This window comes from Papilio machaon, chromosome 9 (assembly GCF_912999745.1).
Source record: "Papilio machaon chromosome 9, ilPapMach1.1, whole genome shotgun sequence".
Taxonomy (NCBI): Eukaryota; Metazoa; Arthropoda; class Insecta; order Lepidoptera; family Papilionidae; genus Papilio; species Papilio machaon.
In genome coordinates, this window is record NC_059994.1 from 2,704,371 (window position 1) to 2,722,473 (window position 18,103).

Here is an 18,103-nt window from a genome sequence, read left to right on the forward strand (position 1 = left end):
GCATCTTATTAAACGCTGACAAAACAAAAATGATAATTATTCACTCCCCGTATTTACGTACTATTGATAATCCACCTCCTCTGATTGCACACAGCTTTGATTGCTTCCATAATAACAAAATCAACTGCACTTGTAATCCTATCGAAAAAGTTAATTGTGTAAATTACCTGGGAGTAAAAATAGATACCTCTTTTTCTTGGGATTCCCACATAGAATACGTCTGTAGAAAATTAAGAATACTACTAGAAAAGTTTTATCACTTAAGTTTTAAAGTCCCATTGCCAATACTAAAATGTTTATATTTTGCACTAGTGGATTCCATAATAAGTTACGCTCTTGATTGCTATGGATTAACATTTAAAACATACATAGATAAAATAGAATCATTGCAAATAAGATTTTTAAAATTACTCGTAAATAAAAAGACAAAGAATCAATGTAAAGGAGATTACTCTAAACTATATAAAATATGTAAAATCTTACCGGCTAGCCTGAAACATAAATATCTTCTACTTGTAAATAACCATAGTAAACAGGATCGATTCGCTAATTTGGTGCAACATAAAACGGGCACAAGGTCTATGTCCAAAGGTAAATTTGAAATACCCATGGTACAAAATTACTATGGAGATAGAATGTTAAAAAAACGAGTTCCATATTTACTGAACAGTTTACCTGAGGACATAAGACGTGAGCCTAAACTTGGTAAATTTAAACAATTATTGAAAAAACACTTGTTAAATTCATTGTAACCATCTAATTAGTGTAAAGCGAGTGACCTGCAGTCAAACTGCGTAAGCAGTTTTGCGGGGCATGTAATATTTGAAAGTATAACTGTGTAAGTGTAAATTTTCCAAAATAAATAAATAATAAATAATATAGTTATCGACGTGGCCAAACAACGGTACCGGATTATCATTGAATTGTGGGACACGTTGTATACACTTCAGCGAAAAATACAGATAACTGATTGAATGATGACTGAATGATGATGAAGATCAAGTTTCACTTCGAAATTATTTTTTTTTTTTTTTTTAAAGATAAAGATTCTTTATTGCATACTTAAATGATTACAACATCAGTATCGCCTTGGCTCCTTAACTAGGTTCACCTGTATTTAAGGAGCCAATGACTTCCCTTTCTATTGCATCATACAAAATAGACAATGAGTATAACAAATGTAATAATAATATTGTTTTAGTTGTTTTATTAAAGTCCATAAAAGGCTTCAAGATTTTATTTAATTATTTTGTAAGTGTACTAGTTACCTGGTCACATTGAATAGGTTTCTTCTTTGCTGTAAAAAAAAAATACAAATGACCTCAATAGTAAATTTTCATCGGTATAAAGTTAATAAACATGGGGTTGTAATGAACAGCGGAGAGGATGTAAAGTCATCTGCATAAATATGTATACACTAGCTTTTACCAGCGAGTTCATCTGCGCGTAATAAAAAAAAATGTGTAGCCTAATTATTAATCCAGACAGTAATCTTATACTATAATCATCAGTCTTAGTGCTGAATTTCATCAAGGGATTTAAGTCGTTTAGGAACTATCTGCTTAAAACATCAATCCATCCATCCATCTAAACTTTCGCATTTATAATATTTGCAAGATATAAAAAGCTTAAGAAACTTGGATACGCTTTTGTTTTCAAAAATACATGTGTATTACACGTATCCTTTCTTTTGCTGGTGACAACAAATTCATGACAATGAAATATACGTGCATGTATTTTTGGAACTGGAACTGATAATGATATTTACGCAGCTGACTGTACAGTAAAAGAATATTTCACAATACACACCTCACATACACTTATCACTTAGAATTAATTCAATGATACTTACGGCATTTGTTAACTGGCACGCAAATGCCATCCTTATTCCTGAAAGTGTTTGCCTTGCACACACACTTCGGTTGGCAGTTCAAAACGAACGTGTTACACGGCACTGGATCCTTACCAGCGTCTTCGCATCTTTCCTGTAGACAATCGGACGGGCAGGAGTCCCAGACTTCATTAGGTCGTGTACAATTAACAGGAGCTAAAAAATCAGTATATTTTAATGTTAGCTTACAGTAGTTAAATGAATAAGTAATCTAAAGTTATCGTTTGACTGTTAACTTTTTGATAGTTTACGTCTTGAATACTAACAAAAATGTAGGTTTCAAACTGAAATCATAATTTAAATCTTCATGTCATTATTTTCTTGTCCTACTATATTTGGAGATACCACAAATATGTGAAATTATTACAGAGGAAGGGATGTATAGAAAAAGTACATTTCACTTTCCTATAAATATCATAATCATCTCCTCCGACAAGTTTATTCCTTATTAGTAAAGTTTAGAAAGGGGAAGAAGACTAGAATTAGACCCTCATCAGACAAAACGCTGAAATTCGTTTTACGCCTGTCTAATGTATTGCAACATCTAATGTTGTTTTTTAAAAAAATACGTGGTAAATATTAAATTATGCCACTTACGACACTCAGATGCAAGAATACATTGTCTGTCGTCAATACTTTTCCTCCTATAGTTTAGGTTGCATACACATCCAGATGGACAGCGATATGGTGGCGCGCAGTTGTAGATGAGAGGAGAATCATCCTTAGGGCAGTAATTGTAGGAACTTCTACTGCTGCAGCTAGAAAATGTCGCATTCTTTCCACACGGATTACCACCTGCAATGAAAGTATTATGTGAAATATAAGTCTATGTTTTGAGTCAAAAAAGATTTGAGTAATTTAAAAAATATAAATTGTCTAATACCGGTTCACTTATCGTATTATATTCATTGAATAATAGGAACATATGAGTACTAATTGCAAATCTAACACAAACCTTTACACTTCTCCGGTGGTATACAAAGACCATTTAACTTTGATAAGATGAATCCCTCTTTGCATTTACATCCAACATCCAGACAAGCCTTTTTACAAAGAATTTCGTTAGGAGCCGAACACGTGGATGGACATGGAGATGGGCACTGAGACACCAAAGCATTGGCGTCGCCATTGCAGCTCAAATCCGCTAAAATTTGAGTTCATTAACTATTGGCATATAAGTATTATATAGTAACATAGCTATGAAATAATTCTTACGTAATCGAGGCACAAAACTTCACTTTTGACATAGTATGAACTGTAAATAATCTTTATGAAGATCAGCTACTTACATGGACAGTCTTCGATTTTCACACATTTGCCGTCTTTGTCTAACAGGATATACCCCGGCTTACATTTACAACCATTTTTGTTCTTGAAAACTTCTTGATAAGAACAATTCTTCGGATTAGGTTCGGCGCAAGTACGTCTGCATTCAGGTGGAACATCGCAAGTCTTTGAAGCTGCAGATGACACATTAAAAAATCAAATCAATAAAGATTTTTCAAATTACCGATTTTATTTCTAAGGATGTACAAGTTACAGGTCTTTTAAATTTCTAAATTGTTTTTACGTGATAATAGCTTTTATCCGCGATTCCGTCCGCGTGGAATAAAAAATAGAAAACGGGGTAAAAAATATCCTATGTCCGTTTCCTGGTTCTAAGCTACCCGCCCACCAATTTTCAGTCAAATCGATTCAGCCGTTCTTGAGTTATAAATAGTGTAACTAATACGACTTTCTTTTATATACGAGTATATAGATTTTGAAATGGAATATCGATGGTAATAGTGTTTCTGTAACCGTATTATGGAAATTATGTGATCTCACTGTGATATACTGCTTTTGCATCGAAATATTTCGACAGATTGAACTCATGGTAAGTGAAAAGTAGTAGATAATCACCACAAGGTGGTGTATCAGGAACACAATTTCCGTTTGAATCTCTTGAGTATTTCTCTTTGCAGACACAAGTTGGTTTGCAAACGCTCACTTCGGTATCGTAATCGTCATCAAGCTGACAAGTTTTAACTTCATTTGCACCACACACAACTGGTGGAGTAGCTAAAAAATACAGCAACGTTTTTGTGTTTATTCTTTTAAAGTGTTTGTAACTTATATTTAGTGATTTTAATGCATTATTGTAGTAGTGTAGAAGGAGTAAGAAGTACGTTAGAATCGTTATTAATAAGAATCTCTGAGGTATTAATTGCTATAGTACTTTCTATTAATGTAAATGCTGCTATCTTTACTAATAACTTAACCGTAGGTAAAGTTGCCTGTGTGACCAAGATGAACAAAAAGATTATTATAAAAGACGAATTACTTACGGCATTGGTCCACTGATACGCATACGTTGTTTTTATCTCTGTAAGTGTTAGGCTTACAGACACATCTAGGTTGACAGTTTAATATGAGTGTATTGCATACTGGAGGTTTTTTGCCTGCATTTTCACACCCTTCGTTTAGACATGCTGATGGGCAAGAGTCCCAAACTTCGTTAGGTCTTGTGCAGTTAACTGGAGCTAGGTAAAGAATTGGGATTTACGTTATTTTGTCAGATTGATGAATATTTTTAATAGTATTTTTTTAATTTTACGATTATAGCGCAATTACGTCACAATTACGAAACCATTAAAAGGTACTAAGAACCAACCAAAACATTTACTATAAACTTTTGTGATCGAACATAATATGTTGATGATTATAAATTGCGATGCAACAAAATTCTGAAGTAAAAAATTAAAATACAGATTTACTTACGACAGTCCGAAGCCAATATACATTGGTCATCGCTAAAGCTCTTTTTCCTGTAGTTGAATCTGCAAACACAACCAGAACGACAAGGACTCGGTGCCGAACAATTATAATCTGGAGGCGAATCGTCTATCGGACAATAGTTGTAAGAACATTTGCTATTGCAGCTGGAAAAAGCTCCATTTTTACATGGATTACCACCTGTAAGAAAAGCATCGTGCAAAAATAACAAACATTTCTGAAGAATACTCGAATACGTTACAAATTTTCTTTGGTACTACGATATAGAAGCAGTCAAAAGTTTATTTACAACCATTACTTTTAGCAAAAACATTCTGAAATAAATTAAAAACTTGTAATGATGAATAATTAAATAACAACAAACCCGTGCAGTTATCCGGTTTGATGCAAAGTCCATTTAATTTAGACAAAATAAATCCGTCTTTACATTTACAGCCTACGGGTAAACAACTCTTTTTACAAAGCACTTCATTTGGAGATTGACATGTAGACGGGCATGGAGGAGGACATTTGGTTATAATAGAGTTATTATCTCCATTGCATCCCAATTCCTCTGAAATTAACAAAAAACGTGAGTTACTACCACTTATACTGCTCTCCTAGCATCTAAATAAAATTACCTTTTTTGAACTGGATCAAAAAGCTTCAAGGTTTATTCAATGAAATAGAAATATTTAAAATAAAAATGATAAAATAATAATCTTCCGTAGCCGAAACAACAGTAAGTAAGAAAATCCTACTTAAATTGCGCATGTGTCATAACTTGTTGTCCCGTCTATACTTACCAGGGCATTCCTCGATTCTTATACATTCACCATTTTTGTCTGATAAAACAAATCCTGGTTTACACTTGCAGCCTTCCACGTTCTCAGTAGCAGATTGATACGGACAGTTCTTAGGATTCGGTTCCGCGCAAGTGGCTTTACATTCATCAGGAATGTCACACGTTTTTGATGGGACTGTAGAAAGATTAATTCAAAATAAAGAAATTGGTACTGTTAAATTGGTGTCATGTCATGTCATGTCATGTCATGAACCATACTCACAACATTCCGAGGCGGGTACACAAATTCTTGACGAATTTCGATAGAATCCTTCTTTGCAAGCACAACGCGGTTGACAATTCGTCCGAGATGGCTTACACGCTGTGTTTGTTAATTTTAGGTCTTCGCAGTTCTCTTTCAAACACGAAGTTGGACAAGTGTTCCATTCCTCATTAGGTCGTGTACATTTTACTGGTGCTAGTAAAATAATGTGAAATAGACTTACTAAGATATTTTCTCTTAAACAGCATGAAACATTTCCTCTACTGTTTTTATTTTTTTGGTAAATGTGCTAAATTAGCGAGCGTAAAATCAATATCGCTACTCGTATCTATACCCACATCCGCACAACAATAACCATGCCCATTGTACACTTAAAATTTCTATTACTTTTTACTGTATTAATTTCTGGTTTTAAGTGGCGAGTACTGGTTATCACGTTACTTTTATGTTTACCATAAAATAATAAGTTACAAACAAACTTACGACACTCTTCAGCCAGTATACACTGAGGATCTTTAATACTCTTTCTCTTATAATTCAGCTTGCATGAACATCCCGATGGGCAGGGTCGTGGAGGATCACAGATCAGTATTCCTTGTCTATCATCCACAGGACAATAACTATTTGGACATTGTATATTACAGGACACAAACGTTTCGTTCTGCGAACACGGGCTACCACCTGAAATGAAATTGATTATACAAAACTTGGGTTTTTAGGTTCAAGGTAATGAGAATTACATAACAGACCATATGTTGCACTTTGTACATTAAATCGTTAAGCTACTTTATTTTCAAAATGACGACGAAATAAATTAAAATTAGAATAACAGGTTATGTAAATATAAGTAAGTAATAACAAGTTATGTATTCAAAGAACTAAATATACCTGGACAGTCTACCGGTGAAATACATTCTCCCTTTGGTTTCGAGAGGATATATGAAGATTTACATTGGCAACTGTTAGGATTACATTGCGCTATACAGGATTGGGGATTCGGTGTCTGACAAGTGGAAGGGCACGACGAAGCACATGTAACTAATGTTGCATTACCTCCACATATAGGTGCTGTAAATAACATTTTAGTTTAAACAGTTAATAAGCAAAAGTGAATTTATAAATGATGACAACTATTTAAAATTACGTACCTGGGCAATCTTGCGGCAAAATACAGTCTCCGTTTGGTGACAACACATAAGACGGCTTACATTGACAAGTTACGTTAGGTTTACACCCAAATATGCAGACTCCTGGCTTTGGAGTCTCGCAAGTGGGAGGGCATGACGAGGCGCAATCTGTGTATGTCGCATTTCCTCCACAAGGACTTGGTGCTATGAAAATTATGGTGTGTTAATTTTAAGATACCATAAGTTTTGTAATTTTTTATGTGGGTCGATGTAATGTGCTTATACGGTTATATACTAACTCTTTGGACATTGTTCTTTCGGAATACATTTCCCATCTGAATCACGAGCGTAACCTTCTTTGCAGTTGCAACCGGGACGACAAGGGCCGGGCTTACAAATAGCTTGTTGCTTTTCACTGTCACATGAATCAGATGGACAAGTCGTCTTACAAATTGTTGAAACTTCATTCTCACCACACACGGGCGGTGGGGCTAAAAACAAAAAAAAGTAATGATTTTCGTCGAAACATTAAAAGTGTGAGTTAGTTATAAAGACGTCCTAATTTGCAAAAAAGCAAAATATAGAAGCGGTCACTGATTAAAAAATTTTTGAAAAATACCTGGACAATCTTGCGGCAAAATACAGTCTCCGTTTGGTGACAACACATAAGAAGGCTTACATTTGCACTTTACGTTAGGTTTACACACTGCCGCACAGACCTCTGGTTTTGGTGTCTGACAAGTGGGAGGACATGAGGAAGCGCAATCTGTGGCTGTTGCATTTCCACCACAAGGAGTTGGGGCTGCGAAAGACATAATTTAACTTTCAGTATGTAGGTATACCTTTCAAAGCTTTGACTCCTATTCCAACAATAGATAGCATTGCAAAAATTACAACCGATAGCAATATAACAAGTGTAGACGCAACCGCTAAGAATATATTAAAAAAATACCTGGACAGTCTTGTGGCAAAATACAGTCGCCTTTTGGTGACAGGACATAAGAAGGTTTGCATTGGCAGCCTTTGGGTTTACATAGCGCAATACATACTTCCGATTTTGGTGTCTCACAAGTAAGAGGACACGCCGAAGTGCAGTCTACTAAAGTGGCATTGCCTCCACATATAATCGGCTCTGTTTTTAACAAACATAATTTTACTAAATATTTAAAAGCTTTAATCGAATAAATAATTAATTTAGACACCGAACACAGCATTTATAGTTTGATTTGTGTATATTGAACGTGACGTTTTGTGATGTTTCGACACTCCCATGTTTTAATGGATCTAATAACATTACTTACTAGCTGGGCATTGGTCTTTTGGAATACATTTTCCATTTGAATCTCGAGCGTAACCTTTTTTACAGTTGCAACCGGGACGACAAGGGCCGGGCTTACAAATAGCTTGTTGCTTTTCACTGTCACATGAATCAGATGGACAAGTCGTCTTACAAATTGTTGAAACTTCATTCTCACCACACACGGGCGGTGGGGCTAAAAACAAAAAAAAGTAATGATTTTCGTCGAAACATTAAAAGTGTGAGTTAGTTATAAAGACGTCCTAATTTCCAAAAAAGCAAAATATAGAAGCGGTCACTGATTAAAACATTTTTGAAAAATACCTGGGCAATCTTGCGGCAAAATACAGTCTCCGTTTGGTGACAACACATAAGATGGCTTACATTTGCACTTTACGTTAGGTTTACACACCTCTGCGCAGACCTCTGGTTTTGGTGTCTGACAAGTGGGAGGGCATGACGAGGCGCAGTCTGTGTATGTCGCATTTCCGCCACAAGGACTTGGCGCTGTGAAAATAATGGTATGTTTATTTTGAGATACAAGATGTTTTGTAATTTTTATGTGGGTCGATGTAATGTGCTTATACGGTTATATACTAACTCTTTGGACATTGTTCTTTCGGAATACATTTCCCATCTGAATCACGAGCGTAACCTTCTTTGCAGTTGCAACCGGGACGACAAGGGCCGGGCTTACAAATAGCTTGTTGCTTTTCACTGTCACATGAGTCAGATGGACAAGTCGTCTTACAAATTGTTGAAACTTCATTCTCACTACACACGGGCGGTGGGGCTAAAAACGAAAAAAGATAATGATTTTCGTCGAAACATTAAAAGTGTGAGTTATAAAGACGTCCCATTGTCCAAAACAGCAAAATGTAGAAGCGGTTAATAAGTAAAACATTTTTGTAAAATACCTGGGCAATCTTTCGGTAAAATACAGTCTCCATTTGGTGACAAGACATAAGACGGCTTACATTGACAAGTTACGTTAGGTTTACACCCAAATATGCAGACTCCCGGTTTTGGAGTCTCGCAAGTGGGAGGGCATGACGAGGCGCAGTCTGTGTATGTCGCATTTCCGCCACACGGACTTGGCGCTGTGAAAATAATGGTATGTTTATTTTGAGATACAAGATGTTTTGTAATTTTTATGTGGGTCGATGTAATGTGCTTATACGGTTATATACTAACTCTTTGGACATTGTTCTTTCGGAATACATTTCCCATCTGAATCACGAGCGTAACCTTCTTTGCAGTTGCAACCGGGACGACAAGGGCCGGGCTTACAAATAGCTTGTTGCTTTTCACTGTCACATGAGTCAGATGGACAAGTCGTCTTACAAATTGTTGAAACTTCATTCTTACCACACACGGGCGGTGGGGCTAAAAACAAAAAAAAATATGATTTTCGTCGAAACATTAAAAGTGTGAGTTATAAAGACGTCCTTTTTTCCAAAAAAGCAAAATGTAGAAGCGGTCACTGAGGAAAACATTTTTGAAAAATACCTGGACAATCTTGCGGCAAAATACAGTCTCCGTTTGGTGACAAGACATAAGACGGCATACACTGACACTTTACGTCAGGTTTACATAACTCTATGCAATTTTTTGGTTTTGGAGTCTCACAAGTGGGAGGGCATGACGAGGCGCAGTCTGTGTTTGTCGCATTTCCGCCACAAGGAGTTGGTGCTATGAATGACAAGATTTTAAATAATTGAAGACTCTTCAAAGATTCACTAACATAGCTGCTGCTTCCTTATGAGATTTAAAAAAAAAAACTAGTATTGAAATAATGAGCTGGAGGATTTTATTATTTTGTGTTAGTAAATTTAATACGTACGTGGCGGACAATTGTCATTCAGAACACATTTGCCCTCGAAATCTCTGAGATGATCTTTAATACAGTTACATCCAGGTTCACATTTGGTGTCATTAGGGCAAATTCCGTAGTCCGTATACGAAATGTTACAAAATTGTGGCGGACATTTTATTTTGCACGTCGAATATTCTTCGTTGACTCCGCATTTAATAGGTGGTGGAGCTATAAATTTTAATTATTCTATTTACTCGAATATCGAAATTATTGATTATTTAAATTAATTCATATATAAAAATACATGAAATTACTGTTTCACATGGAAATAATAGACATCTTCAACAAGTTGACGAGGTGTACAGAAACAGGGCATTTCCTCTTTCTATACTTCCCGTCTCCCAACGAGTCCAATTCCAAATCAGATCCTGCTATTAGGAAAGGATAGGAAAGAGAACAACACTAAAACGCGGCCTCCGGCCCGCATACTCATCAGACGAAAGGCGCATGCAATCACTTTTACTAACGCCTGTTGTCTATGTGGTCGTGGTACAGGTCGAGCAAAACTACTCGTATTCGTGCAACAAACAGTGTTGAAGGCTGTTGTTGTGTCTATCACTGTGAAATTCTACATTAAGGGAATTCCTTAGTAACGTATAAACTATTCTTAGACTAGACTAGTTGCCTAGACTATAAAACTGAATACTTTTTTACTGGGATTTCCCAAAATCTTGTTTATACTTACGACATTGGGACTCAGGTACGCAGATACCGGAATCATTTCTGTAGTAACCGTTTTTGCAGGCGCACCGCGGCACGCAGCCCTGAGGCTTACAGGCCATGTTCTTCGTTGTCAAATCATAGCAGTTCTCTCTAAGACAGGAGTTTGTACACGGATTCCATTCCTCGTTGGGTCGAGTACATTTTACTGGTGCTATAAACGGAAGTTACGGTGAATATTTTTTTATATTGTAAGAAAACTTTAAAACCCTTAAGCCTAAAATGAGCAAATTACAAATTTAAGATAACTATTCGATTCTTAGTGTAAATGACTAAAAAGTTACTAAATAACGTTATTACATTCTAATTTAATTTCTGGTGTTTCAAAAGCCTTTAACAAATGAGCAAATGACTATTACTTACGACATTCTGCAGCTAGTATGCAACGAGGTTCTTTGACACTTTTTCTTTTGTAATTCGGTTTACAGGAGCATCCCGAGGGACATGGCAAAGAAGGGTCACAGACTAAAATAGCAAGACTGTCATCAACCGGGCAATAGTTCGTCGGACATCCTATACTGCAGGCTACAAATGTCTCATTTTGAGGACAAGGGTTGCCACCTGAAATAAAATACGAGAGTAATCACCTTAAATCTTTATTATTCACATTAACATAAAGTTAAATGCATAAAACTCGTCTCATTTTCGTAATGCAAACCGTAAAGGTAACCTTACACAGATAAATAAAACATTTAAAAATTCAGAAACAATGAACTTTAAATAGTAGTCGCGCAGCTAATTGCTAGATGGAAATAGAGTCTAACTGACACATTCAGTGTCATTTGCTGTTTACTTAAACATGACAAGGTATATAAGTCGTATTCGTCACCATTATTATCTACGAAGAATTTTAAATATTACCCGGACAGTCATCTGGAAGAATGCATTGCCCTCTTGGTTTTGATAAAATATATGAGGGATTACAATGACAACCCTTAGGTACACATCTTTTCTTGCAGCTCCGTTCGTTTGGTGTCTTACAAGTTGATGGGCAAGCTGAAGGGCACTCTATATATGAAGCGTTTTGTCCACATGTTTGCTCTGCAAATAATTACATCGACCTTATTACCAACTGTTTAAAAAAACGTAAATTGATTTTAGTGTATCACGTGACTGAATAATGCTATTGGGGAAGACAATCATCATCTCCATTGCCTTCCGTCGGCCGCCTGCCTCTTACCAACCCTATTTGATTGATAATTACCGTAAGCCTCCTTAATAATTGAACGATGTATTCGAATTATGAATTTAAAGATAAAATATAAATAATAAGATAAAAAGATAAACATTAAGAAAAAAATTGTTTTGATTCTTTTGTGTTTAATCAAGTCGTGATCTTATTGCGTATCATTTTATTTCATGACTCATAATTGCTTTACCCATCGCCATCGTCTTATATGTATTTTTTTAATTTTACGTTTTAAAAGTTAACAGCGTTGTTGGTAAGGAACTGGTCACTGGTCGTAGTATTAAATATCAATTAACTCACCAGGTTTTCCTGTGTATATCGCATACACGTCAGCCACTATTATAAGTAACATATATAGTATCAACATACTGCCTGCATTCAACTGTAATATATCCAAAATGTGATCACGTTTATATCATAAAAATTTACATAACAAATGCATATAAAAAAAACATCTGATTCAACATTCACATATTATTAAGTCATTGAAAGTTCCGTACACTTAGTATTTAAAATTTCAAACAATTCTGTAAATCTTTTTAATTATTCTATCAGTCTTAATATCTATTTGGGTTAGTCAGAAATAATAGTAATGAGAAAAAGTTCACCTTGTGTTCTTTCATTCGTTACTTAGCAATCACTTAAGATAGATATTCACGCACACATCCTATGCTGCTAAAGTCAAGACACGTAATTTTGTTTTTGATATAACTTTTTTATTTATAACGCCAGATATAATTGAGCGTAGCTACCCAAGAACATACAGCTATGTATGTGTGTAAGTTTATTTACTGTCTGATCCAAACAAGGATGTTTTGAATGATTCAACCCGACCGGGAAAGAACCGGGCAATTTTAAGATATCAACGTGATGTAAAAATACGCTATACTACGAAGTAGGTTATTTTCTGTTAAATGTTCAAACTTTATAGTCAAATATATATTAAACAGATAAATGGAGAAGAGAATGATGAACCAATTTCCATGATGATTAATTTTTTTTATTTTTTTATAAAATCCGCAATTGCAGATGCATTGCCTACTTCTAGTCGACAGAAAAAGAATGTTTCCCCTCCCTATGTGTCCCATCCTCCGTTAAATCCACGTCTCTTTCCCATAGTTTCCTAATAAGAAAGGGGTGGGAAGAGGGAGAACTAAAGTTAGACCTCCGGCACTAAATAAACTAAACAATTGTACAAATAAACCCTACTGTGTGAACTTCGAAGGCGCTCCGGGGAAAAAGTCGTTCGATGTACAGGAGATTACAATGGAATATGAGTAAGGCAAAAAGGATGGTACATAATTTAATTATAAAGTAAGAGATCAATTTCCTGTCATAAGTGAGTACAATAACTTATGACGAACCCTACAGGTTATTTTATATTTCCATACTCCAACTAATCAAACAAAAGTATTTCAAAGATACACAATATGGTGGCAAACATTAAGTGTGACTTAATATATGCAAATACGATTATTAGTAATATTTATTTTTATATTTTTCAAAATATAGAATTTTACATATGAAATAATAACCGTCATATGTAAGCGTTTTATACTTTTTTTATAACGATAAAAGTAACAAGTCATTGAACTCTATACATTGGTATCTTTGTAGTAAATTTTATATATTGAGAGCGATTTAAAAATAATTACGTATAATCAAAATTATTTGCTAATTACGCAGACGATGTATGTCTTTTGTATAGCAATTAATGGAGACTTATCAATCGACGATATTCTTGCAGTCAATTCCATATACTGGTTATCAAAGTACCAGAGTGAATGTACTTTGAAATATTTCAACATTGACTGTAATCTTACTGAAATTATAAATACGTATGTTTGAATGTACATGAACATTACTAGGTATCTGCAGAACGGCTCAATTGATGTCGATGAAATCAGATCTAGATGTAGAACACAGTATGGGAGAAAACATATGCTGTATTTTAGTTTTTTTTTTCTTTAATTTGTCGCGGACGGAATCGCAGGCAAAGGCTAGGTGAATAGTTGTGATGAGATGCTACAAATGCATGATGCTGGGCCACACTCGCGCGCTATGCCCAGCGGAGGCAGAGAACGGGCGTCTCTGCTTCCGCTGCGGCAGTGAAGGGCATAAGTCGGCAGAGTGCGAGGCCCCCTGCAAATGCACCGTGTGTGCAACGACGGGGCGCCCACACTCACATGTCATGGGGGGTGCCAAGTGCACACCCCCGTCGGTGAAGGGCAAAGCCCCGTCGTCGAGCAGAGTGCCTCGCACTCAGCCCCAACCGCACGGCAGCCGTATGGCTGAAGAGGAAGAAATGCAGATATTTTAATGCCAAGACACCTGCATTTCGACCTACTACAGACGAACACCAACCACTCTGCCCGGGCACAGGACCTGCTCATGCAGTGCCTGGCAGAGTGGAGAATTGCTGTTGCGGTCGTGGCTGAACCCTACTTTGTCCCCCCCCAACCCAGTTGGTTCGGGGACACAGAGGGATTAGTCGCCATAGTGGTGCCGCCTTCGAGCCCACAACCCCTCTCCCTCAGGGAGCGAGGAGCGGGCTACGTGGCGGTGAACTGGGGAGAAGTAGTACTCATAGGAGTCTACTTCTCCCCAAACAGAAACCTCCGGCAATTCGAGAGGTTCCTGGATGGCCTGGAGCCGGTTGTGCAGAGAGCATCACCGGCCCAGGTCATCGTGATGGGGGACCTCAACGCTAAGTGCGCAGCGTGGGGGTCCTCCATCACTGACCTGAAAGGGGCGCTTCTCCGGGACTGGGCCGCCATGATCGGCTTAGTTCCGGAGAACCAAGGCAACGCCAACACGTGCGTGCGCCGACAAGGGGGATCAGTCGTGGACGTCACGTTCGCGACCCCCGGCATCGGTGCACGCATATCGTGTTGGCGTGTCCTTGAGGAGGTGGAGACCCTGTCCGATCATCTGTACATCCGGTTCAGGGTCTCCACCGCGCCCCAGGGGTCACAAGCCCGGACGGCGGCGGCAGGACAGCGAGGCGCCCAGGGCTTCCCAAAGTGGCAACTCTCGCGCCTCGACCCTGACCTGGCGGAAGAAGCCGCCATCGTCCGGGCATGGGCGGAGGAACCCCCCCAAACGGTGGGGGTCGACGAGAGGGCGGTGAGATTTCGCCGTGATCTGACCGCCGTCTGCAACGCCGGAATGCCCAGGGCGCGACGTGGTTTCGCGCCCCGGAAAGGTGTGTACTGGTGGTCGCAGGACCTAGCCGCCCTGCGCTCCGCCAGTAACGCCGCCCGACGGGCATTCACCCGGTGCCGCAGACGGCGGAACAGAACAGAGGAAGAGCTGGAGCGCCTTTACACCGAGCTGAGCTCGGCAAAGAAGGCGTTCTCCAGTGCGATCAAGGCCGCCAAGAACTCTGCCTATGCGGAGTTCTTGGCGACCCTAGACGCAGACCCGTGGGGGCGCCCATACCGCATGGTGCGGGCGAAGCTGAAGGTGGCGCCCCCCACGGAAACGATGGAGCCGGCGGTCCTTAGCGCGGTGGTCGAAGGGCTGTTCCCGGATAGCCCTTCTTTTGTACCACCGCGCATGACAAGAGACATGCCGGCGGACGACGACGAACAGCTGAACCGGTCTGCCGCCCTCGCCCCACCCCCGATAACAAAGGAGGAAATGGCCAGGGCGGCGGGCCGGCTCAGGGGGACCCGTAAGGCCCCCGGGCCAGACGGAGTGCCTGGTAAGGCGTTACACATTGCGCTGGAACACCTCGGGGAGCGCCTCCGCACACTGTTTAACGACTGTCTGGCGGAGGGGCGTTTCCCCGGGGTGTGGAAGGAGGGGCGACTGGTGTTGCTGAGGAAGGAGGGTCGCCCCGTCGACTCTCCTTCCGGCCACCGGCCGCTCGTGATGCTGGATGAGGCCGGGAAGCTGCTCGAAAGGGTATTGGCTTCCCGGATCATCCAGCATCTGGAGACGGAAGGGCCGCAGCTCTCCGAGAACCAGTTCGGGTTCCGGTCCGGGCGATCCACTCTGGACGCCCTGACCGTCCTGAAAAGGTTCTCGGAGGATGCCGCCGAGAGGGGACAGGGGGCGATGGCGGTGTCACTTGACATCGCCAACGCCTTTGGCTCCCTCCCCTTCGGAGTTATAGAGGAGGCACTTCGGTACCATGAACTGCCCCTCTATCTCCGGAGGATTGTGGGACACTACCTGCGAGAGCGGGTAGTGTCCTACATGGGGAGGGGGGGAAGAGAGGAGCGGCGGATGGCCTCCGGTGTTCCTCAGGGGTCCGTCCTAGGACCCCTGCTGTGGAACATCGGTTTCGACTGGGCCATCCGCGGGGAGGTGCTGCCCCGGATGGCTGTCATTTGCTACGCAGATGACACGATGATAGCCGTCCGGGACACCACCTGGAGGAAAGTTAAGAGGAGGGCGGAAGCCGGGGCCACCCTGTTGGTCCGGAGGATCGAGGCGCTCGGACTCCGCGTGGCACTCCACAAAACCGAGGCCCTCTGCTTCAAAGGGCCGAGGTGGAGAGTGCCCGCAGGAGCGACCCTCCGGATCAACGGGGACGAGGTCGAGGTTAAGGCCCGGATCAAATATCTTGGCCTTATCCTCGATGGGGGTTGGCGTTTCGGAGATCACTTCCGGACGCTAACCCCCCGACTCGTCGGCGCGGCTTCCGCCCTCGCCAGGCTCCTCCCGAACCTGAGAGGTCCGGGCGTGCAGGTCAGACGACTGTATGCCATGGTCGTTCGCAGTATGGCCCTGTACGGCGCGCCGATATGGGCAGAAGCCCTTGACGCGTCAAACAGGGCCCTCCTCCGCAGGCCGCAGCGCATCGTTGCGGTGCGCGCATGCAGGGCCTACCGCACGGTTGGCCATGCAGCGGCCTGCGCTTTGGCCGGCACTCCCCCATGGGAGATAGAAGCGTGTGTGCTGGCCGAAGCGTACCGGGAGCGGGTCGAGCAGAGAGCTCGGGGCGAAGCCCCGGCTCCAGAGGAGCTCGCCCGGTCCCGGGCGGAGAGAAAGCGAACGACCATAGAGCTGTGGGCTGCTGGCCTAGCGGACGCCAAATACGGCGCCCGCACCATAGAGGCTATACGCCCACAGCTCTCGGACTGGTGCGGGAGGCGCCACGGCGCAATCACATATAGACTTTCGCAGATGCTGACAGGCCACGGGTGCTTCGGGCAATACCTTCACCGAATACGAAGAGAGGAAAGGATGTCGTGCCACGAGTGCGGCGCTGATGAGGACACCGCGCAACACACCCTTCAGGTATGTACAGCGTGGTCCGAAGAGCGCCGCACTCTGGTAGCGGCGATTGGTGATGACCTCTCACTCCCAGGCGTAATTCGCGCCATGCTGGGCAGTGAGGGGTCATGGGAGGCGGTTTCCTCCTTCTGCGAAATAGTAATTTCGCAGAAGGAGGAAAGGGAGCGAGAGCGCGAGGATAATCCCCTCGCGCCCCCGCTCAGACGCAGGAGAGTGGGGAGAAGGAGGCGGGGTTTCGCCGCCGTACTTCTCCCCACAAACCATGCGTGAGAGGGAGGCCCCTTCAGGGCGATAACGCAGGCGGGGCCACGGAAGAAAGCTAAAGCGTTCCCGTGGCGCCCGCCATAATGCGTTAGAGGGCAGTCAGGTTTTAGTGGGTATTCCGGTCACCTTTTGTGACCGGCGAGTCCCACACTCCCTACGCCATTGCACAGCCCGGCGTAGGCGTGCGTAAACGCATTCCCTGACTTTAAAAAAAAAAAAAAAAAAAAAAAAGGTGAATAGTTGTGATGATACACGGGCTTTTGACAATTTAGGGTAGCATTGAAAGGGTTAAAGAGGTTAAATATAGATGTAGATGTATTTCACGTGTTAGTAGATCTATATAGTTTTAAATGGATCAACCTTTTAGTGAATTACAAGTGACCCTCGGGTATAACGACTTAATTAACGTCCCGGATTCTCTGTCTCACGGCACAATCCTTTAAATATTCACTTAACTGAGAATACTAAATCCAGACAAGTCCGTATAAATGGAAATAATTTGTCTACGCCTTGAAATAAAGAAGAAATATTCTAAAATAAGATTTTTTTTTTAATACAGTTATGTTAGAATTTTCAATCTGATTTCTTTATTATTGGACTATTCAACTGTGGTCTATATCAGAGGAAATAAACAGTATGTTTTAGACATACTATATGTCATTAAAAAGTTA

The 18,103-nt window shown here is 40.8% G+C and overlaps 1 protein-coding gene across 1 annotated transcript; it reads right to left on the reverse strand.

Moving 5' to 3' along the window:
* Positions 1-1,244: 1,244 nt before the first annotated feature.
* Positions 1,245-12,700, reverse strand: LOC106718782 (zonadhesin-like). The gene is made up of 29 exons (XM_045679466.1): positions 12,530-12,700; positions 12,222-12,303; positions 11,594-11,773; positions 11,096-11,293; positions 10,698-10,886; positions 9,980-10,180; positions 9,646-9,828; positions 9,331-9,522; positions 9,054-9,236; positions 8,738-8,929; positions 8,461-8,643; positions 8,141-8,332; positions 7,792-7,971; positions 7,459-7,641; positions 7,139-7,330; positions 6,861-7,043; positions 6,601-6,780; positions 6,196-6,393; positions 5,713-5,907; positions 5,452-5,625; positions 5,031-5,219; positions 4,652-4,846; positions 4,219-4,413; positions 3,794-3,952; positions 3,181-3,351; positions 2,847-3,035; positions 2,489-2,686; positions 1,853-2,047; positions 1,245-1,297 (listed from the first exon to the last, which is right to left on the reverse strand). The coding sequence occupies exons 1-29, from the start codon at positions 12,542-12,544 to the stop codon at positions 1,245-1,247; spliced, it is 5,019 nt and encodes a 1,672-aa protein (XP_045535422.1). The 5' UTR covers positions 12,545-12,700.
* Between the last annotated feature and the right edge of the window lie 5,403 nt (positions 12,701-18,103).

Coding starts and splice junctions, on each gene's coding strand:
- LOC106718782 (XM_045679466.1), bottom strand. Junction 5,626..5,712: donor TGTACCCGCCTCGGAATGTT/GTGAGTATGGTT, acceptor ATCTTTCTACAG/TCCCATCAAAAACGTGTGAC. Junction 3,352..3,793: donor TCCTGATACACCACCTTGTG/GTGATTATCTAC, acceptor TGTCATCTGCAG/CTTCAAAGACTTGCGATGTT.